The following is a 22,443-nucleotide window of genomic DNA, read 5'->3' as shown; positions in this document are numbered from 1 at the left end:
AATGGCGGCTGCATTGGCCACTAGGGTGCAGAAAGACTTGGAAACAAACCCACACCATCAATCCTTGGTACTAAACAGTATATAATATGGCAGCTGATGCTGTGTCACTAAACATCTGACGAGCTTAGCTGTGGTTTAAAACTGTATCAGTTAAACCAGGACCTGCTGGAGTTTACATAGCTGTTGTGTGCTAACAATGTTTTATTTACTAACCCAGAAACACATAATGACATGGGACTAACTCTCGGAAGGATACAGAAGTGTATTTCCAAAACTATTAGTTCAGATTTTTCTGGTTGCATTCACCATTCATGACTGGGTATCTGAAATATTTGTTTTTGTAGAAGACTGTGGATTATTTCTAGGCAAAATCCCTACAATCACAGGTCGAAGAAATATTGTAAAACTCAAAAGTGAGAACTTTTGAGATTTTTTTATTCAGGAAAGATTAAAAATGTGAAAAATAGTATAAAATAGCATAGAGCAGGTGTCCCATGTACAAAGGCAATGTCCTTCCCACAGTTGCAGTGGGTTCAATTCCAGCCCGTGGCCCTTTAGTGCATGTCATCCCCTCTCTCTCTTCTCCCTCTTCACACTTAATACTGTTCCTCTCTAATAAAGACAAAAGCAAAAAAAAAAACTTTAAAAAATATGTGGTATATTACCAAAACATAATGAAAGTGGAAGATACAGAGTTACGACGGTACGATAGACAGAATTTGTTCATATTTAGAGGTAAATGCTAAAGCCAAAAAGGTGGAAAACAAATTTCAATTCATTCTGTACTGTCATGATTTATGACAAATATTGGTTCAAAAAGTTTTCTGGTTGAGATTTGTTTCTGCATTTTCTAAATATCTCTGTAAAGTCTTGGAGGAAAGAAGTTACACATGACAGATGATCTCCTCAGACTTGTTTTATATGGACTACAGAATATTGGTTCATGAGCTGTATCAAATACACAGCGTCAGGCCCTAATCAATGTAAATGTAGATTTTGTTTTGTTTGGATTTGTGTACTGTGTCCTGTTGCTTTTCGGACTGTGTTTGTATATTTCTGTGTTTGTATTGTGGAATTGATTTTATTGTTTCAGGACATCTCCTGAAGCGTTATTGTGGGGAGTTAATTTCTGTGTTTTTTGTTTTGTTTTTGGATAATGTTTATGTTTGGTTGACATTTACAGACTGTATTGTGCTGTTAGATGATGGTGGGTAAACATGCTGGAATGAGAGATGGGTCACGAAACAAATATTTATTCATTCATCGTCCTTTAGATGTATTATAATTAAACTGAAAGCCTTGCCGTGACATAAACTCAAACTGAAACACTATAGTGAAAACATTTTTTGAACACTGTTTCCATAGGTGCAGTTAGCCAGTGGAGCAGACAGTGTGGTCCAGTACATCTACTACCAGCCCATTATCCACCGCTGGAGAGAGACCGACTTCTTCCCTTGCTCCGTCACCTGTGGTGGAGGTAAGCATAGCTTTGTGGACTGATGGTAGCCGATGATATTGCGAGCCAACTGACTGAAAGCTGTGATGCCGAAATATTGAATTATTGTTCCACTGAATGTGTTAGAGTCAGTTTCTTTTGTGATGACTGACATTTCTTTGTCTTTAGGGTACCAGCTGACCTCGGCAGAGTGCTTTGACCTTCGGAGCAGCAAGGTGGTTGTAGATCAGTACTGCCATTATTACCCAGAGAACATCAAACCTAAACCCAAACTGCAGGAATGCAACATGGAGCCCTGCCTGGCCAGGTTAGAGACCAGACCTCTGGGGGAATTAAACTGGACAAAGCACTTTATTATAACTCAGTGTTAATGATCTGTCAACAGCACTTTGCATAATCCACAATCCTCACTTCTTTAATTGACTCTGCCTTTTAGTGACGGCTACAAGCAAATAATGCCATATGACCTCTACCACCCGCTGCCTCGGTATGTACTCACACAGTGTAATAGTGACACAACAACATTTACCAGTCTCCATGAGTGACTTCAACACTGTCCTTTAACGATGTCAGATGGGAGAGCAGTCCGTGGACCGCGTGCTCCACCTCCTGCGGCGGAGGCATCCAGAGTCGCTCAGTATCCTGCGTGGAGGAGGACATGCAGGGCATCATCACTCCCACTGAGGAGTGGAAGTGTCTTTACTCCCCCAAGACGGCTATCCTGCAGCCCTGCAACACCTTCGACTGCCCCACCTGGCTGGCACAGGAGTGGTCACCGGTAGTTGCCCTTTCATTATTATTGGTTATTATTTCTTCACAGTGTAAAGACAATAGAAAGCCCAGGAAATTAAGTTTAAAGGCCACATTAAGACTGATAGATTAAAGTTGTGAATGCTGAGTTAATAGATGCGTCATTGAAGAGAGGCATATAATGGCTTCATTTCCCTGTTGGAAATAGTGTCTGACAGTAAGGTAAACCAGTGAAAATATGACTATACTATACTGTATGCCTGACTGACATCTACTCTATGCAATACATCAACTATAGATAAGTACCTCATAGAAACCCATTTAAAACGATCCAAACCATGCCTTTAAATCCTTTCTTTGCACAACATATCCAGTTAATCAGGATGGTGCACCTGGATCATCTGACATTCCTGGTTAACCTACATATTTGGCAGAGCTGCTGTTATATTAACCATAAATATCCCATACAACTTCCTTGTGGGGATTCTTCAACCTCACCGGTTATAGAGGCACAAGCAGAGGCCCGGGGAGTCAAATTTGTGGCCCTCTAAAAACCTGGGATGCTGTTTACCTAGCACATTCTTCCCTGTGAACTTGCCTTTAAATGCTTGTTTTGGCAGCGGATGCACAAAGTTCACTCCTGAGCAGAGAGCTGCAGGGATTTTGGAAGGTCTCTTTCTTTACTTCCCTTGAGTCAAGGGCTTTCTGTCAAACACAAGCAAAGAGATGGAACCATGGGAGTAATACATTAGCCTGCCTGTGTGTGAAAATGATCATCAGTCAGACAGTGTTTTAAAGACTGTATCTTCTGAACTGTCGTGTCACCCCCAGTGCACGGTGACCTGTGGTCAGGGTCTGCGCTACAGGGTGGTGTTATGCATTGATCACAGAGGCCTCCATGCTGGAGGTTGTAATCCCACCACCAAGCCCCACATCAAGGAGGAATGCCTGGTGACTGTGCCCTGTTATAAGTCCATCGGTGAGTTAGACTGTCATGTTTCAACCTCCTAACCTGCACACTTATTTCTCTTTTGATTTTCAATATTGTCTTTTCCGCTTGATTTGCTCTAGATACGCTTCCAGTCGAGGCAAAACCTGTGTGGCATAAGCAGGCCATAGAACTGGAGGAGGAGATCAGCGTTACTGAGGAACCAACGTGAGTACCAGACACCCACGTATGCATGTGTGCACACAAAGAAAATATATCATCCATCCATTTTCGCTACCGCTTATCCTTTTGAGGGTTGCGGGGGCACTGGAGCCTATCCCAGCTGACATTGGGCGAGAGGCAGGGTACATCCTGGACAGGTTGCCAAACTGTTGCTGTGATCCATTTACGTTGCTACGAGCAGTGAGATGATGAAGATGATGTCGTAAAATGTCGTAATTTCCTGTCTAAATTGGCAGTATGCGTCCCCATTTGTGTTTGTACCATTTACGACATAAACGTAAACAAAGATGGATGCCTGCAAGAAAGCCATCGTCGCTATAACAGTGGCAGAGCGTTTATTATTAGCAACAATGCTAGCTACTTTCACCAACACCAACAGATAAACAACTCGTACACGACATTCCACGCACAACAACACATCATAAAGCATTCCCATGAGGCATTATAATGTGTACGAGTAATTAAAATGAAGACTCAAATTTGCTAAACAGTAAAAATAATAGTAAAGAGCAGAGCCACTTATGGTAAATATAGGGTGCAGCCATCTTTGCTTTCATCAGTCTTTCTAAACTCATAGTCCTCTGAGTTCGTACAAGACCACTACTGATAGAACCGCCTCAAAGAGGCGTGTCATGATGTGTCGCTGTGTAATTTTGTGCAGCTTCCGTCTTACTAGCGGTATGATCTATATGGAACGGCCCATATCACAGGGCTGACACATAGAGACGCCATTCACGCTCACATTCACACCTATGGACAATTAAGAGTCACCAATTAATCTATCCCCAACCTTCGATCCCTCCTGGGATCGAACCAGGAACCCTTTTGCTGTGAGGCAACAGTGCTAACCAGCACACCACTGTGCCGCCCTGAAAATACATGAGCTGGATTCAAAATATCTCTATTTGCTGCTTTGTTCTGTTGAAAGCAGTATGAACTGCAGTTTGAACTTAAAATATGTAATTATATGTGTATTTACTGGCACTCCAACCATATACCTGCAATTTAATGCCAAATGTGAATGATCTGTTGAAACCATCACAGGTGTTTGGGCCTTATACTATGAGTACTGTGAAAAGTTAGGAGGAGGTAACTGCTAAAGCTCTAAATGACTCTCAAGCTTCATGACCCGGAAAATCTGGGGAAATTCGATGCTGTAAATTTCCCCTTTAAAATAATCACTGTCACTCTGCAGGGGTAAAAAAGCAAAAGTCCGATCCCAGATACACGGTTTCAACAACAATTTTCACAAGCCAGAGCTGAGGATTTACCTGGAGCTGAAACTGAAGTAGACAGGGCCCGGTGCTGCCATGAAATCATCATAGTATTGTGGTTGTGTTAATGTCAACGGCCATTTACAAGAACTTGGAGTCAAAATGTACGGCTGTAGCCCACATTTTTCTCCAGCACTTGTCAAAATATGCACCCGTTTGAGTGCACGTCTCGTCCTAGGTATGCTCAATGTGGCAGGACAGTTTTGTCAAGACAAGTAAAGAGGAAGTTAGATGTTTTAATGCTGTTTTGCTTCAGTGAAGGTGTGTGTTGTCAGATCTGATAATGAATAAGCTGCGTGAGGTCATTTAAGGTAAAAGGGGAAGTTGAAGGTGAAAGAGGAAAAACATCTTTTTGGACTGTTCAATCACTGACTACTAGCATTACCTCAGCAAACCTCAGATGTTCCAGATGTTCTCGTCCCACATATCAATTGAATAATAAAGGCTGTCCTCTGAAGATGGACAATGTTTGGACTCTACCCAGTGTCTTGCATGACTTGTATTAGCGACCATGTTAGCCAGTTCAAAACATCTGTTACTTTGACTTATCTTTGGAGCGAGAGAGTGGGAGGGAGAGAGAGAGAAACGCCAAAACATATGATTTTGCTCTGTTGCAAAAAAAGCATGTCTTCCCTCCAAAAGCACATAAATATCTGTGTATAATATGCAGTCATTCACAAGCCAACAACAATATCTGCCTACCATATGGGGCCAGGTTACGGATGTGAGAGGAAAGAGGAGGAAATTCCTGTGTTAGACTTATTGCACCTTCATTGCCAGGCCTTATGCCTGCCCCGAGCCACCGCTGTGCGAATGCTTGAAAAATTAAACCCATATATGTTCCACAGCTCGGCCAAAAGGGCCTTGCTCCCCTTACCACCACCGTGAGTAAATAAAATATTTCCATTGATGGAAATTAAATTGATATGATTAACATAGGGCTTTGGCAGATATCACAAAAATGTGTTGTTTCCTTCCATGAATGAAATCAGGATTGTTTTTGAACCGACAGATGTACTCCAACAACGCGTGAAGATAAACATTTCTGTGGGTTCGCTTGTTGACTTTGTTGCTTGTGTTCCAAGGTCTAACTGCCGGTGATTCATTTGTTTGTCCAAAACACAACGAGTCCTTGAGCGCTCATAAAGAGCCAACTTTGCTGTAATTATGAGCTCTTTATTGAGGCATCTTATAAAACAGCAGGGTGCTCTTGTGTTGTGGTCAGGCTGCTTAACCAAGGAGGAATGCTGCACGTTTGTGCCGGCTGCCATGTTAGTGGGTACCTCTATGAAATACATGTACACTGATAATGCGTGCTGTAGGAAACTATTTTGGTATTTTTATGAACCCAGAGACTGCAGCGATTTACTGGAACAGTTGGCCTGACTGTTCACAGAGTGGTGTTGAGAAACAATATTTCTACCAATCGTTCTCTCATTTTGAATGACATGAATATGAAAGAACAAAGAGAAAACACCTCATTTCTACAGTTAACACCATATGAAAAAATCTGAACACTCAATACACTTAACCATAATTTCAAAGTGAGCTACAGTGCCACGTTACTACTAATGTAGAAGAGGAAATTACAAGTCACTTTGCCAATGCAAAGTGCAGTTTTTAGCACTGATGCTTCACAGCAAGAGGGTTCTGGGTTTGGGCCAGAGCCAGAGCCCCTCTATGTGGTGTTTTCTCCTGGGTTTTCTCCAGGTTGTCCGGCTTCCTCCACAGTTCAAAGACATGCAGGATAACTGGTGACTCTAAATTGCCCATAGGTGTAAATGTGAGCGTGAATGGTTGTCTGTCAGCATACGACATCCCTCTGTCGTTGGACCCTCACAGCAGGTAAGGAAAAACTCCCCCCAAAAAACCTTTCATCGGGTAAAAAAAAAAAAATGGTAGAAACCACAAGAAAAGCAACTGAGGAGGGATTCCTCTTCCAGGATGGACAGATATGCAATATGTGTACAGATCAACATAATAAATTTACAGTAATCCAGGGTGTACCTCGCCTCTCGCCCAATGTTAGGGACAGACACCCCCCCATTGAATTGAACTGATTGGCAGTCATATTGTGGTAGACTGGTGGTATCCGCAAAAGTGTATAAACTCCCAAAGAATTGATTTAATATATTGTGATGAAACTTGTGATTTAAACCCCAAGCTACGCAACTGCATCACCATATATAACACAGGGACATTCTGATCTGATCGTCTGCATGTCAGCAGTAATTTCATCATGCTGCCGGTTCAAATTGTTTTGATAAGTTGAAAACTATATCTACACAAGCACCATTTATAAGCTGAGCACACGCCTCTCTGCAACAGAGTTATCACATCATGATAGTTTCTGTTCTTCAATGCAAAAACTTCTGGTTCAGTCAGTGATAGTGGTGATTTAGTATCGTCACTTTAGCTTGAGAATTCAGTGTTAATGATTAGTTTGTAATAAGATGTTTTGAAAAGTGCATCTGCCAAAAGAAACAGTGGTGAGCTCAGCCCCGAAGAAGACAGCTGCTGAATGTTATAAACATTTGTGCTGCCTCCAACCACTTTGTATTCATCATTATGTGCAAAACTGGGTGTAATGAGAACAATAAAGACGATAACAAACAGACAGAGCCTTGTGCAAAGGAAGAGGTAGCAAGACTGATGAAATGTCTCTCAACTCTTTATCCTTCATGACAAAAATCTAGATGGTTCTGGATCTGTAGGAAGAGTTTACAGCTGCCACACATTAGCCCCCTTTCCACCAACATTTCCAGGAACTTTTATTTCCAGGTGTTTATTTACCTGGGTAAAAGAATTCCTGGTAATCTGCGTGGTTTGCGATTCCATCGCATGTCAAAGGTTCCGGAAAATTTATTCAAATCAGGCTGATGATGTTGCAGCTTGTTGGCTACTCTTACATAGACTCGGCCTTTTCAAGTCGCCAACTCAAAGTCCTGCTGAATTTCATAAGAGCCTGGACCTCGTTGTCTGTCCACTTCTCGTAGCTTCTCTTCTTTTGCTCCATTTTCCAAAACACAAATGAAGTGAAGCTTGTAGCAATGAAATAAAGTTTGCAGCCACGCTGAACCGGAAGTGCGGAAGGCTTCAAGTGTGTGTTCCACCAATCAGCGTTCTTCAGCACACTGCCCCTCAAGAATTCTGGGGAATCTGAAAAGTCCTACCCCCCTACAAGGTACTTCTTTCAGGGAAAGTTTGGGGTTGAGGGAAATTTTTTTCCCCGGGTAATTTCAGTGGAAATGCGCCAAGGTTTTCCAGAATCCCAGGTAGAAGATAGGGCTATAGTCTGTTGTAGTAACTTGCTTGTAGAGTCATCAGATCTGAACATCTTTGAATTATTATGGATGTTCAAGAAAACATAAAGTAGATTCCCCCTCCTTGAACCTTTAAAGAATTACGCTTTTCATTTTGGCCAACCTAAAGATAAAGAGGAATTCAAGCATCTCTCTGTCTCACACTTTCCAGTCTTATTAATTCTTTTGCACTTTCCCAAAGCTATTGAGGGGTGACAGTTTAGTATCTGGGCCCTAACTCTCACCCAACCTTGACAGGCCTTCAGGCATTCATGAACGCCAATGATTCACAAGTATTTCCTTCTCTGATCCGTTCTTTAAGATGAGGAAGGATGCGCATGAAAGCCGTTTATCCAAGAACGGCTGATCCTAATGCTTAACAGCTGTTCAATTAATGACAGGAGGACTGGATTTCATGAATACTCAGTGGGCTTATTAACTTAGCAGTGAATGACTAAAATCTGTATACAGGAGGAATGCACAAAAACCTTTGACTTTATATCTAAAGACTTTCAAGTCAGCACTGCTGGTTTGGAAACAGTCCTCAAAAATGTGACTGCCTCTCCAAGCCTGTTTACATACGTATGTGAATTGTACTGACTCAATGAACAGCATATTGTTTATATTTTTATGTGTGTGATTAATCATCCCATTTTTGTTTTCTCAAATGTGCTGGCTCTCCTCTCCAGCTTCATCCCTGGTCCCTGGCAGCCCTGCAGCAGGACATGCGGCGCCGGGACCCAACGACGTAGCGTTAAGTGCCAGGTCTTGCTATCCTTCTCCCAGACTGTTGCTGACCTGCCTGATGACGAGTGTGAGGGGGTGAAACCTGCTACGAGTCAGCCCTGCTACCGTACTCCCTGCTCTGGTGTTTCGGGCCAAGGAAAAGAAAGCGAAAAGGAGGGAGAGGAAGAAGAGGAGGAGGGGGAGGGGGAGACACCTGGAAGAGAGGAACTGCACGACTGGGAGTACGAGGGGTTTACGGAGTGCTCAGAGAGTTGTGGGGGAGGTATGGATCATTATTGACCTCTTTAATATGAGAACATAAAGAAAGAGAATTAAGGAAGGAGAGGAATGCAAAGTTAAAAAGGTAACAAGACTAACAGTCTACAGCTGTGCTAGCAGCTCTGTGAGGTTGTACTTAAGCACAGTGTTGCTTTGAGCTAATTGCCATCATGTTTAATGATAACATGCTGATCTTTAGCAGTTATGTTGACCATGTTCACCATCTTAGTTTAGCATGTTAGCAAGTGAACATTTGCTAATAGTTTCTTTGCATATGATGTCATACATCGGTGCACTGCAGGCAGCTGGAGACAAAGACTACAAATGCCTATGATTTGCGCTGTTTACAGCTGTTCTGTATGATCAAACTGGGAAAAAACAAGGGCCACTTAATGACCTGAAAATTGTAGGATGTATGGAGGAGAAGTAACAAAGAAACCTCGCTGAACAACAGTGGCAGATTTGGTTACAAAACCTCCATCTTCAGTCTGGAGAAGCAGAGTCAACTCATTTCAAACGTGAACATTAAAGCATCCTGTTAAACATGCCTCAGGTTGGATGCAATTACAATGTGCTATGGCAACTTGCCTGTGTTTTTAACCACGACACAGATTTTTAACATTGTTTCATTAGACTTCAGGAAATGGTTGACATAATAGGTAGAAATAGTTAACATTAGCTAGCTAACGTTAGCTCACGATCACCAAAGTCAGCGACCAATACTAACATTCTAATAGCCACAGTGCGTTTATCTTATAAATACAGCAAATACATTAAATTGCTTACAGTAGTTTGAATGCCCTGTAATTCCTAAAGGCAAACCCCTCTCCATTAGTGTCACTGCGTTTGTCCCAGTTTCTGTATTAAACTGAAATGTCACAGCAGTAACCGGTGACCTTATGTCAGTGGATGACTAAAGCTATTACAGTATGGGCTTTGAAGTAGACGTAAGTTATATGATATTAGATGATAATGGATGGAATACCACGTTTAACCCTAAAGGTCATACGTCACCAGCTCTCACTGTGGCAGTGAATGCTGTGCCAGACAGAGACAGCTTTCCCAAACATCTTGCCAACTTTCATTGAGGCCCACTTTTATCTCCCCACCTCCACATCCAAGCCTGTGTGCCTGAACTGTGTGTCCCTGTGTTAACGTCTGCACGGGTGTGCATGTGTAACTTAATTTCTGCACATGGGCGTAGGCTTTTGTCAATGTCTGTGTGTGCGCTCACCCAAACCCAACAAACTCCCATTTGGGGATGATTACAGAGGGGTATCAGATGTCACATACACACCCTGAGGGCTGCGCTCCTGTGGACCATCACACCACTATGGCGTTTGAAGTGCCTGCTTCACTGTTATTGTCCCCAGCATTCGAAGCAGACTCAGAGATTTATGTTACGTTGCTTTTAACATGACCTGACATCACACCCTTAAAGTTTATCCACAGTTCAGGCCAGAACTTAAGCAGGCCGCTGTACTGGTTTGGTGTCCATTGTGCCCCAGTAGGTACAACCAGTGCTTGATTTCATTGAGGGGCCTAATACCTGGCTTGCTTCTTTGCAGTGTCTGCTTGCAGTGTCATTTACTCCATATGTATGTGAGGCTGATAGAATGCAGGAGATGCTTAACAAAAACAATATGTGTTTGTAGGTTTGGCATTCGATCTAAGAAGATATGGGACAGTGAGCGTGTGTCTGTGAACATTTTAAAAGATGATAATTGAACCCTGCCCAATAGCTCATAGTGCTTTGGACAGCCCTTATGACTGCTCGGTGCTGTCTAATCCCAGGTGTGCAGGAGGCGGTGGTCATCTGCCTGAACAAGCAGACTAGGGAGGCAGCAGATCAGACCCTGTGTGTGAGCTCCCGTCGGCCCCCGCAACTCCTGCAGGACTGCAAAACTCAGCCCTGCCCACCCAGGTACCGTACAGTAAAACCCAGACATCATTATCATTTAGACATTGTTTGAAGTAGTTCGTGTCTGAACGTTAAAATAGACTTGATTGATGGATGCAGTAAAACTGAGGAGGAAATGTGTTTTGGGGAAAAAAAGGGTTTGGCTGCATTCAAGAAGAGAATATTAATTAAAAGCAGGACTGTATTCTGGCTCTGCTATTTAATAGTTTGCCAAGACTGTAACCCAGCAAAATATGCAATATAGAGAGCTGGGACATTCATGTACCATTTCCCAGAGCCTTGATGCATCCCTGGGTTCTACACCTGGAACTGCTTAACTTTCAGACTATCAAAAAACACACATCACACTAGTTGAATCAATTAATCTCTACTAATCACAGGTTGTGTACAAAAGAGATTGAAATCCCTCTAATCCTCTGCATTATACCTCTCAGTTTAAACCACTTGGGCCAATTAAATCACCATTTAGGCCACTTGGGTCCAAGTGATACTGAAACAGAATGACAGAGATGGATGGTCATATCATGGAGAGCAGGAAATGAAGCCAGTGGGACAACTTGTGGAGCCTGGTCAGAATCACACACAAAATAGGAATCAGGTGTTAGTGGCAGCTGTACCTGCTAGGCTGACATGTGACATTGACCCTGGAAGAACTTTTTTTAGTAGTTTTATGAGCACATGACCGTAGGAGGCCTCTGCTACTGTTGTTAGCTTTCTTTTTTGAAAAGCTACTGTAAAAAAAAAAAAAAAGCTTCCACTTGGCTTGTACATGACAAACTGAAACGGGTTTATCCCCTGGAGAGTATGAATGTGCTCAACAACTGCAATTACAATCTGTCAGTTAGATTTTGATGTTTTTCATTTAAATGGAAATGTTGGCCTGAATGTGGTGCTATGATAAATGTCAGGCAGTCACTTAAAACAAAAAGATTAATTCTCCGGGGATCATGAATGTTCTTAAAGAATTAATGGAAATCAGATTATTATTAGTTTTCAGTACCCCATGTAGAAAGCTGACACTTGGACCTGAAGGTGACTCCAAAGAAAAACTTAGTGAGTCTTGAAAATGGAAGGGATTCATCCTCTGGGGAGCATGACAGTGCTCAACAAATTTCATGGTGATCTACCAATTTCATGTTGGAAGGAACTCTTGGAGGGAAAGTTGTGATTTATCTTCTGGGAACTGTTAAATTTATTTGGAAATCTTGGCCATTAGCTTTAGAAGAGGAACTTTTTTCCTGATTCTGAGGTCAAGAGATCACTTAAATCACTGTAATTATCCTCTGACAACCACGAATATCCTTGTTAAATTTCAAGTTATTTTTTTAATGTAGCTGTAATGTTAGTCCTGTTAAAAGTAGATTGCTGTCACGGCATTTAGATTTCAGAATGAATGTGGATTCATTAAGTTTAAGTCCAAGTTCTGCAGCTTTTTAGTGTATCCAACTATCACCCATTGGGCATTAATTTGGCATAAAGTGAATAAACAATGAGCACACAAAATTCATCAGAATGAAATACCTGAATGGTTAAACAGCATAATGGCATGATGTCTAAATATCTGAGCCATGGCTAAACGGTGAGTGGATTTTGCGGTAGGCCACACGTTTCAAGTTAACACCATGCGCAGTGTCGGTGTTCCACCACTCGCACTCTTGTCAGAAAACCCAGAGGCTTGCAGCCTGCCCTTGCCTGTTTTTCCAGGCCTTGAGTCTTGTTTTCAGGCACAACAAACGCTGTATTGGACTTGTTTCCTTTGGCCCTTTACTCCCTCCCTGAGGCCTCCTCACCCTCCCATATTAAGCTACACTCTTTGGATACTGTTCCCTCTGAAGGGAAACAGCCATAGGATTTGGCTTTGAGTACAGTACCGGTCCAGAAACAAGCTTCATTCCCAATTCTCCTCAGTCCCTGGACCCTTGAGTAAATATGAATAGTTTTGAAATATCACCTAATCTGTCAAGCAAGAAGTAAAATCGCTGCCATTTTGGCCACAGCCAAAGCTTTCAGATGTCTTTAAAGGCACAGCAACTAGTTAGACATCATTTTTAAGACTGGAATAAAAATGCACAGGAAACTTCGATGGTGGATTCATCACCCTGTATGAAAGTGTGTCGGAGAACAAAATAAATATTGGTACACGGAGGTCATAGGAAAAATGTGGGTGAAGAAGTTATGCCATCGGGATTTCTCAAATATCAATAAATTCAGTGGGAGATTTAATGTTTCTTTGCCAGTATCTGGCTCCTGAATCACTCTTTTCGTTTTCACTTGTATTCACTTTCATGAATTTACACATTCATGACCTGCAAGAGTGTCCTCTCATGGGGTCAAGAAAAAACATCAAGCACTCTGACTGAACTTCTCCTAACTGCACTCCTTTATAGATTGGATAATGGCGCTACATATATAGTGTGTATACAAAAGTATGATGATTAATCAGGAATGGCAAAGGTTAGAGGTCCAGTGTGTAGGGATATACTGGCAGAAATGATATATAATATAATAAGTATGTTTTCTTGAGTGTATAATCACCTGAAAATAAGAATTGTTGTGTTTTCATTACCTTAGAATGAGCTGTTTATATCTACATACGGAGCGGGCCCTCGTCCACAAAGTCAACAAGAAAACTTTACGCATCAGTAGTTTGATGATAAACATTGTATTCACAGGTGGGAAACAGGGGAGTGGAGTTCATGCTCTGCTACCTGTGGGGTTGGTCTGATGACACGCACTGTGGCGTGCACTCACCAGCCCTCTCGGGACAGCAACCGTACTGAGGTTTTGAGGGATGAAGACTGTCAGAGCCCCAAACCCAATCCTGTCCAAGCCTGCAACCGCTTTGACTGCCCTCCTGTGTGGGACACACGTGACTGGGGACAGGTAATGGATCTCAGTTAGGAAGTTCACTACCCTAAATGCCTGACCCAGCACATATTGCTAATGTAACCCCTGGCCCCTCTGTATTTTTGTAGTGCTCCCAGAGCTGTGGTGGTGGATTTCAAAAGAGGCAGGTCCTGTGCAAACAGCGGTTGGCGGATGGCAGCATCCTGGAGCTGCCTGACACCTTTTGCCCTTCAAAGACTCCTGCAAATCAGCAGCCCTGTGGCAAACAAGAGTGCCCACCTCAATGGGTCACAACTGACTGGTCCCAGGTAGACTTTTCATCAAGGCACCAACCTACTTTTTAAATTGGTCAAAAACAAAATGCAATTCTGTATGTACAGTATACAGTCTTCTCATTTTCATATTTTACAATGTTTTTTGTCCAGTGCTCAGTGACCTGTGGAAATGGCATTCAGAGACTACAGTCAGTCTGCAGAAAACAAGGGGCAGGAAGGGGACATTGGATCGTAGCCTCTGAAAACTGTTCCCTAATGGCTCGGCCCACCAAAATCCGGCCATGCTCCCTCAGGCTCTGTGAGAGTAAGAGACCCTCTGTTTGGCTCTATTTCATTAAATTGTATCACTTTGTTTTGTTAGTAAGCCAGCCAGTTCACCTGTTCTGTTAATTTCATCACAGACTCTGTCAAGCCTGATCCCACCATACTGGCCCAGAAGAAGGTGTATATCCAGTGGAGGAAGGGCAAAAAGATACAGCTGATAGTGGGAGGCTATGCCTACCTGCTCCCTTGGACAACTGTGGTCCTTCGCTGCCCAACCCGCCACTTCCGCAAAGGCCAAATCCGATGGTTGAAGGAGGGAAAGCCCTTGGTCAGTCTCCCACATCTCTCTATAACACCACTAGGATACATGAAGATTCAGCAGGTTCGTGCATCTGATGCAGGGGTATACACATGCATCGCAGGTCAGGCACAAGAACATTTTGTCCTACAGATCATTGGCAGCAAGCAGAAGCTCTCTGTTCCAGAGTCATTGCTCGTGGCAGATGGACAACAAAAGGTTGGGCAGCCAGATGTGCCCACAACAGGAGAAAGATTTCAGGAACTACCGATCTCCCTCAATCAATATGACAACATTGTTGAGCAGTTGCTTGAACTCAAAGGTTCCCTCCAAGATGAAAAAGACACTGCTGACAAAACACACTCAAGTGAAAAGAACAGGTCGACGCTGGAGGATGAGAGAGCTAGCTCAGAACTTTCAAACCTTCCTGTGCTCATTGCCGATACCCACAGGCTAGATGAGATCATGCACAACTTCTCTGAAGGCCTCGGAGGACCATGGGGGGAACAACTCATTGCGCAATTGCTCAGTGAGCTCACTATGACACAAGGAGAAACCAACGAGTCTACTCTTCATCCCCCGGACAGTGCAGAATCTTCCACGCAAGGGCCCCTCCTTTATAAACAGAACATCAAAGCCCACACGTCCAGGCCAAGAAGCCCGGTGATAATCCAACGCTCCAGAAAGGTGGGAGCTGTGCTGTCATCTGAAATGATAGTTCATGTGGGAGCGCCAGTTTTTCTGCAGAAACCCATAACTAGTTTGGAGCTGAGGTGTGAGGCACTAGGGAACCCTGAGCCATCCCTGACATGGACAAAGAATGGAAAAGAGTTGAACTACAATAGCAGGTAAGAACTGCCCTTTAATGTGACCTTTTGTGTGAAAGGCATCAAGAAAACTGAGATTTTGTTATAAAAAGAAGCAGATTCAGTGGTTGTGTTGTCTTGGTGTTGGCAGAGTAGGCCTGTTGTCCACCGGCTCACTTAGGATCCAGTCTCCAAGCAAGGCAGATGAGGGTCTGTACACCTGCACTGCCAGGAACCATTTTGGATTGACATCTCTTTCGTCTTGGCTGCAGATTTCAGGTAAGATCCACAAAGCAAATTGGTTTATCTTCTGGAGTAGTTTCATCAAAGGGTAACTTAAGTATTTTTCAACCTGGACTTTGTTTTCCCTCTAAAGTGACCACTGGGAACAACGTTTTTTGTTTTTTGTTTTTTGTTTTTTTTTAATTGGTCCCGTATTGATCGGGAAAACAGGCTACAGTATAACCATTTGGGGCATGTTCGCACTCCATTTACCTCCACTAAAAGTGCTAGCTTTTGTCACTGATGGGCTCAGATTATCAAGTGTCTAAAAAACATCATGGAAAGTATACTGAAAGCGATAGACATTTTTGTTATAGAGTACAACAGCCCCGCCAGACTCCATTTAAATAAGGAATGATTTTATCATTGTAAAACACACTTGATTCAAAGTCAACAGAAACAAAATAAAACTCAAATAACCATCTTGGTTCATCTTTCCACTGTCCCAACAATCACTAACTCTGGCTTGGTTGAAATAAACCCTTTATTCTCCCAGTTAGATTTGAAAATATGCTGGCTCTGTACATGCTAAAATTACTGTTTATTTGAATGGAGTCTGGTGGGGTTGGCAATGGCAATTTCAGGGCTTTTTCTGGTTAAATAAAAAGATTCTCACTCTTAGATAAAAATTTCTATCTCTGTAGGGATCCTTCCATAATGTTGTCAGACATGTAGAATAATAATCTGAGCCTGTCAGTGGCAAAAACAAGCACTTTCAGTGGACACACATTGAAGTTGTAAACATAACCAGAGTGATTACATTGTAGCCTGTTTCATCAGTGCTGGTTACAGCCCTGTTGCTCAATACTAGCCCAATATCAAAAATTGTTGTTCCCATTAGTTGCTTAGTCATAAAAACATTGGGAAATAGGGTCCAGATTGAAAAATACCAAAGTTATCCTTAAGGTAATTCTTGGGTAATAATAATAATGATTATCCAAACATTATGTTGTAATCAAGCACCCAAAGTTTCAAAAATATGACATAATATTGGGAAATATGCTTATTTGCTTTCTTGTCGAAGTTATATGAGAAGATAGAGACTACTCTTAATTTTTACAGGATGAATAAAGAGCTAGAAGACAAGGCAGTTTGCTTAGCTTAGCATAAAGGCTAGAAGAATGGGGAAACAGCAAGCCTGGCTCTGTCCAAAGGTACCAGCTTCTAAAGCTTCTTAAAGTGTGATGTAGCTTCAATGAAGTCCTATAATGGACAGATACTGAGTACATTACTGAAAACTGCTTTTGTAGCTACACATACAAACGATTCAGTCAGTACTAACCTAATGTCAAGTTGAGTTTGTCCTAATAATCTCTCATGCAGTCCAGGTTACAGTAATGTGTGTTGTTCTTCTGTGGTTTAGGCTGAGAGATTCTGGGAAAGCATTCTTTTCAACTGAGAAACACACACAGTCATGACCATAGACACAGATATACAGTAAGCTTTTACGCACCCTGGTGGCTCATCTGGCTGACTCAGTAATGGGGAATGTCCAGAGCGTGCCACAGCTCGGGTCATCTCCGCGCGGCGCTGTCATTTGTCTCCTCAGAGCATGACCAGTTGCGGCCTTGCTGCATTGTCATCAAAGCAGTGATACAGCCGGGTTTCCTGACGCTCCGGCGCTTTTCCTCCCCATACGACAGCAATTAGAGGTTCCAGGCAATGTTTCAAAGAAGATTAGGTGGGTGCACCCCATTCGCCTAATCTAAACGGAGGATAAAGGGGCTTAAGATGCTGAAAAATGTCCAAACTGCATTTTCTCATATTTTTAATTCAAACTCAGTTTAAGGTCGTGTCTAATGGATGCACTCCAGAAATCTCAAGAATGCAATCCCAAGTACTGTGAATGCCTTTACAGGGAAATTGAACTTGAAAATATCATTCCCAGGTTCTTGGAAAATGCAGTGTCATTTCTGAACAAGAGCAGGTCACGTCTTCACATACAGGCCAGTGAATCATGACCCTCTTCTTATTGTCAAAGACAAAAATTTAGAGCTGCTGAAGTATGAGTGACAGGAGACTTTTTTCTTACTTGATGCACCTGAAGTGAGAAAACCAGGAATGATGCCTATGTAAGTGACTATACATACTATTATGCTGCGTTCACATGGAATCGGGCAGACGGTAGATGGACAAACTCTTCTGGATCAGTCCTAGTTCCCTGAGTCCATGTGAATGCAGCATTAGAGTCTACCAGGCAATACCAAAGCATCTTCAGCTAAAGCTCATTATATAATGTTCCTCGTTGAACTGGTAAGATCACTGCAGTAAGACATGAATTTTGCTGAGTGAATGTCTGCTTTAAAATCCTAATACATTAACAGAGAGAACACTGAAACTAAAATCAGCAATAGAAAGTAAGGATTAAAAAGATAGTTCTCTCTTCCTGTGATATCTGAAGTATCCAAGTATCTAATTTCAGGTGGCAAAGGAAGAAACTGTGTCCAGGGTAATGGTATGGGAACAAATGGCCCTATTTGCTCTGAGAGGAGTAACAGTAACCAGTCAGCTGAGCTGTGCCATGGACAATCCTGCCCCCTCAGGTACCTTTCTGTTACTACATGTTTACCCAGTTGGATATTTTGAATATTACATAATAATACCAGTTCTGACTGTCTCCTTTGTTTGCATTCCAATTTCTTTTGAGAACTTCAATTGTTTCTGAAATACGTTATTAGTTATTGTCTACTTTTCCTCTGTGGTTTTGATTAGGTGGCGAATGGATCCTTGGTCTCCATGCTCAACCAATTGTGGAGGTGGGTCCCAGTCCAGGAGTGTCCGCTGCATGAAGGGTCCCGAGGGCAAATCAAGAGAGGTGGAGGGCCAGCACTGCCTCGGCACAGGGAGGAGACCCTCTGACACCAGGCTATGCAACCTACAGCCCTGTGCCAGATGGGCCACTACCCACTGGGGAGCGGTGAGTCGATTCACTCTGAACACAAACACATCTTAACACATGTACTTGGGCTTTGTCAAGGCTGTGCAAAACACAGTTTACTTCAAAAACTGTTTGCCTGTTCTTAGTCAGTTCATTTGAGCTGGTAACCAAATAACCAGTGTTTTCAGTGTTTCTTTGTTACCCAGTTTTGTAAAGGGGAAGCACCCTGCCAGTCCCTCCTGATAGTCAAATATTTGTTGTAGTTAGGGAAGTCACCTTTTCTCTGTGGTAACCCTATCACATTTCCCCAAAGTGTTTTATGAGAATTCCCCTGTTTTGCCTTTTATTGCAAAAAAAGTAGCTCCCATTTCGAAATACAAACTAAATGCTTTCATTATGAGGCATAGTTTAGATTTAAAACTTGAAATTCAATGAGAGTGTGTGGGCTTGAAAATGCCAAAACCACATGAGAGAGAGTTGATAGCAGGCAAGTATTTTCTTTTGATGAAATCTCCTCTTTCAGTGTCACGGTCAATGTGTGGGTCCCAGTTTGGCCACACAGCACCGCCATGTTTACTGCCAAGACAACAATGCCACCAAACTCCCCTACAGGATGTGCAGTGGACTCCAGAGGTGAATATGGATTAACAGTTTGTGATTTATGATGTTGATGAACAATAAAAATTACAGCAATATCTCATGTTTCAGTGAAAAAGCCACTCATTGGAGTGTTTAGGACTTTTTTTGACCCTTTTCTTTATGCGTCTTTGTATTTTTAGGCCCAGCTCTGTAAAGAATTGCTCCACAGATGCCTGTGCCCTTCAGTGGCGTGCAGGGCCGTGGACGCAGTGCACTGCCACCTGTGGACGGCACGGTTTCCAGTCACGCCAGGTGACCTGCATCCACCGTCGAACTGGAAAGGCCACACGTGAACATCACTGCATGTGGAAGCCGCGCCCTCCCAGCTGGCAGCGATGCAATATTTTGTCCTGTGGCAGAGGTGAGAAAAAACAGCGACACAGACAAGCAGTTTCTGAATTGTGATTTTGAAAATAAAATGATCCTGCATTTATTATATGTTGTATAGCATATTCAAAATTATATAACTGCATATGTTGATGGTTAAATTTTCCTCTGAAAAGCATATTTTAGAGGTCAAAATACTGAAAATAACCTCAGTGCAGTACCAGCTGGTTGTCGTTAGTCCCAGCCGATTTCATGACCACATTAATGGCGTATTTCTGAGGTCTTGCCCGAAATAAACTAGTGGAAGAATAACTAAAATTGGAATTAAAATTAGATTATTAAATTAAAAATATTATTGCCAGAATATTTTTTGCATAAGCTCCATCATGGCACATTACATTCCCTTAATGGGCCCAGCCCATAATGCATAGTTTGGGTTTTATGTGCTGAGGTTTGGAAGCATCTGTTTCTGCAATTTTTGCTGGCACCCCAATACAAAACAAGTGAAAGTAATTTTGCATGTGGTACTGAGGAAGTAAAAAAATACTATTTAAAATTTCTCCGGCATCAGGTAATCCTGAAAACAACGTCCCGGTTACATTTGATGAACGAATCCCTATAAATACAGCTTACATTTCAGATATTATCTCAGGGAGGAATTGTTGATGTTTGAAATTTGTCATGATATTCAACTAACCTCTATATTTGTGTAGAAGAGTTGGTTCTTTGAAATCACTTCACATAAAACTGCAAGGCTCGATACTACAAGGCCTGCACTAAGAGAATATTTTAGATTTTTGTAAACTGACCCTTTACCCCAGAAGATTAAGGAAGATTTCCGAACTTTATTTTCTTGTATTGTGCTGGCTTTAGTAACTGCTGAAGGATGATCCCTTTAACAAAAGCATTTAAAAGGAAATCCTCTTGATGCTCTCTCTTGAGGAGAGGCTTAAAGGGATCGTTTGGATTTTTTGAAGTGGGGTTGTATGGGGTGCTTATCCATAGTCAGTGTATTACCAGAATGCCCCCAGTTTGGAGAAGGAGGCTTGAGTCTGACATGGAAGATAAACAATGTACTGTTGTGGATGGGGTTCAACAACAAAATGTATAATGTAGCCTGTATGTAATATTCTGTCAATGGATAAGTACCACGCACAGCCCCACCTCAAAAAACCTGAACCATCCCTTTAAAATGAGCATGTGTAGTAAACTGTAACGTCTGTGTATTGCAGCAGGAGAGTGTCGAGACAGCACGAGGTACTGCGAAAAAGTTCGACAGCTAGAGCTTTGTCCGCTGCCCCAGTTTAAGAGTCGCTGCTGTCATTCCTGCCAAAACACCTGAGACTGGGATGTAAAACGAGGGCCATGGACGACCTTGATAGGTCAGAAAGATGCTCCAACAGCCGACAGAGACTTGAAACCTCAGTGCCCCATCCTTACACCCACAACTGTCTTCAATGATCAGTCTTGGCTGGGGATGCCTAAGTGTGGAGGAATGTTTGGATGATCATACCTTGAGTGGTTGTGATCTTATTTCCTCAAAGATATTGTGTGTTGGTTTGAATTTGAAAGTTTTGAGAGGAGTGTCTGCTAATGAAGGCTTCAGTTTTACTTCTTTTTTTTTTTTTTTTTTTTTTTAAATCTGACGGTCACGAAGCTTTCCTAGATTATGCAAACGTAACTAAGATACATTTCCATTGTGAGCAATAGAAACTTATGGTGACTGCAGTGTTTCATAAAGGGGAAGTCATAAAAAACTGGTGTAGTTTCAGGGGTGTTTTTTTTTTTTTTTTTACAAAGGAATGGAATGATAATGCTGCACCACCACCACCATTGTAACACCCTCACTTCATCTCCAAAACAGGGTGAATATTATCATGCAATTCACCTTATAAATATGTGATTAATACACCTGTTTTTAATGGATTGACTTCATACCCAGGGTTTCTGGGTAGACCCCTGAGCTTTTGATAACCACTGGATAGTTGTGTGCTTGCCTTTATTGCAATGGTCTCCAAAACAGTGTTGATAAATGGTTTTGATGCTAAATGAGATTTTATGATAGATGTATGGGTAGACTGTTGTTTAAACAGAGCACAATGTTGCATATAAATGGGAACTGGCAAAGAGCCTTCTATTTTTCATACATTATATGCAGTACATTTGGTATCAACCACATGGGAAATAGATTATGGTTTGTGTTACCATTTTTGAGCAATTTAGCACGTGTTTAAAAAGGAAAAAATTAAGGTTGCAGGCGTTGCATCTGCATTTTTCATAGAATTAAAAAGTAGGAAATGATAAAGATTTATCTTGCATGGGTTGCACTATGGAGGTGTATGACTGAAGCAAGTCAATTTTTGGAAAAAAGACACTTATTTTGCACTCAACTCATCCAAGTCTTTGTTAAGAACATGGCTTGTTGAGTTTGTTTTTTGTTTTAGTTTGTAAAGTTACATTGTTTATATATTTTGTTTTGTGATTTCTTGCAAAGATATTTGATAAACGTCCCTTTTAACCACTTTATGACTCTCTCTGACAAATTATATTTTTGCTTTAGTGCGACATTTTAGGGAAAAAAACAGTTACATTTGACAGTTCTTGTGTAACTCTTTTTTCTAGGACAGATTTCAGTGTTAGTTGAACTTAAAACATGTAAATATTAACTCTGTTTTACACTTGGATATTGGTTGAAGCAAGAGGGAACTGTTTATAGTCATTATTAATGAAAACCATATTTGTGCCAGATAGGCAGGGTTTGCACTTTTGACATTATGTCCTGAGTTCCACAATGCATCATCAAGTGCAACACATACCTTAGCTGATAACTTGGACTTTCTAGGTGTGATTATTTTACTTTGTAAAAGACAAACATGATTAACATATTACTTATGCTCTTAAGTTATGTAGATATTTGTTTTGTCCTTTTAACTATTTATTTTCATTTG

At 41.8% G+C, this 22,443-nt stretch overlaps 1 protein-coding gene across 8 annotated transcripts in view; it reads left to right on the top strand.

Moving 5' to 3' along the window:
* The window catches only part of LOC125883542 (ADAMTS-like protein 1), a 122,414-nt gene extending 101,281 nt beyond the window's left edge, over positions 1 to 21,133 (top strand). For 5 of the 8 annotated variants that reach the window (XM_049567882.1, XM_049567883.1, XM_049567884.1 and 2 more), the window contains 18 exons: positions 1,366 to 1,477; positions 1,625 to 1,763; positions 1,893 to 1,943; positions 2,030 to 2,234; positions 3,038 to 3,185; positions 3,278 to 3,362; positions 8,643 to 8,962; positions 10,753 to 10,882; positions 13,552 to 13,762; positions 13,855 to 14,034; positions 14,152 to 14,305; positions 14,403 to 15,411; positions 15,521 to 15,648; positions 18,074 to 18,194; positions 18,364 to 18,568; positions 19,053 to 19,162; positions 19,309 to 19,529; positions 20,728 to 21,133. In XM_049567882.1, the coding sequence (XP_049423839.1) occupies positions 1,366 to 1,477; positions 1,625 to 1,763; positions 1,893 to 1,943; positions 2,030 to 2,234; positions 3,038 to 3,185; positions 3,278 to 3,362; positions 8,643 to 8,962; positions 10,753 to 10,882; positions 13,552 to 13,762; positions 13,855 to 14,034; positions 14,152 to 14,305; positions 14,403 to 15,411; positions 15,521 to 15,648; positions 18,074 to 18,194; positions 18,364 to 18,568; positions 19,053 to 19,162; positions 19,309 to 19,529; positions 20,728 to 20,837 (3,639 nt within the window). In that variant the 3' untranslated portion in view covers positions 20,838 to 21,133. Of the gene's footprint in view, positions 1 to 1,365; positions 1,478 to 1,624; positions 1,764 to 1,892; positions 1,944 to 2,029; positions 2,235 to 3,037; positions 3,186 to 3,277; positions 3,367 to 8,642; positions 8,963 to 10,752; positions 10,883 to 13,551; positions 13,763 to 13,854; positions 14,035 to 14,151; positions 14,306 to 14,402; positions 15,412 to 15,520; positions 15,649 to 18,073; positions 18,195 to 18,363; positions 18,569 to 19,052; positions 19,163 to 19,308; positions 19,530 to 20,727 lie in introns of those variants that run through there. The other 3 variants (XM_049567885.1, XR_007448571.1, XM_049567887.1) reach the window with 3 other exon arrangements.
* The last annotated feature ends 1,310 nt before the right edge of the window (positions 21,134 to 22,443 follow it).

Source organism: Epinephelus fuscoguttatus, linkage group LG23 (genome assembly GCF_011397635.1).
Source record: "Epinephelus fuscoguttatus linkage group LG23, E.fuscoguttatus.final_Chr_v1".
Taxonomy (NCBI): Eukaryota; Metazoa; Chordata; class Actinopteri; order Perciformes; family Serranidae; genus Epinephelus; species Epinephelus fuscoguttatus.
The sequence above is the reverse complement of the archived record's forward strand: the minus strand, read 5'-3'. Positions and strand labels throughout refer to the sequence as shown.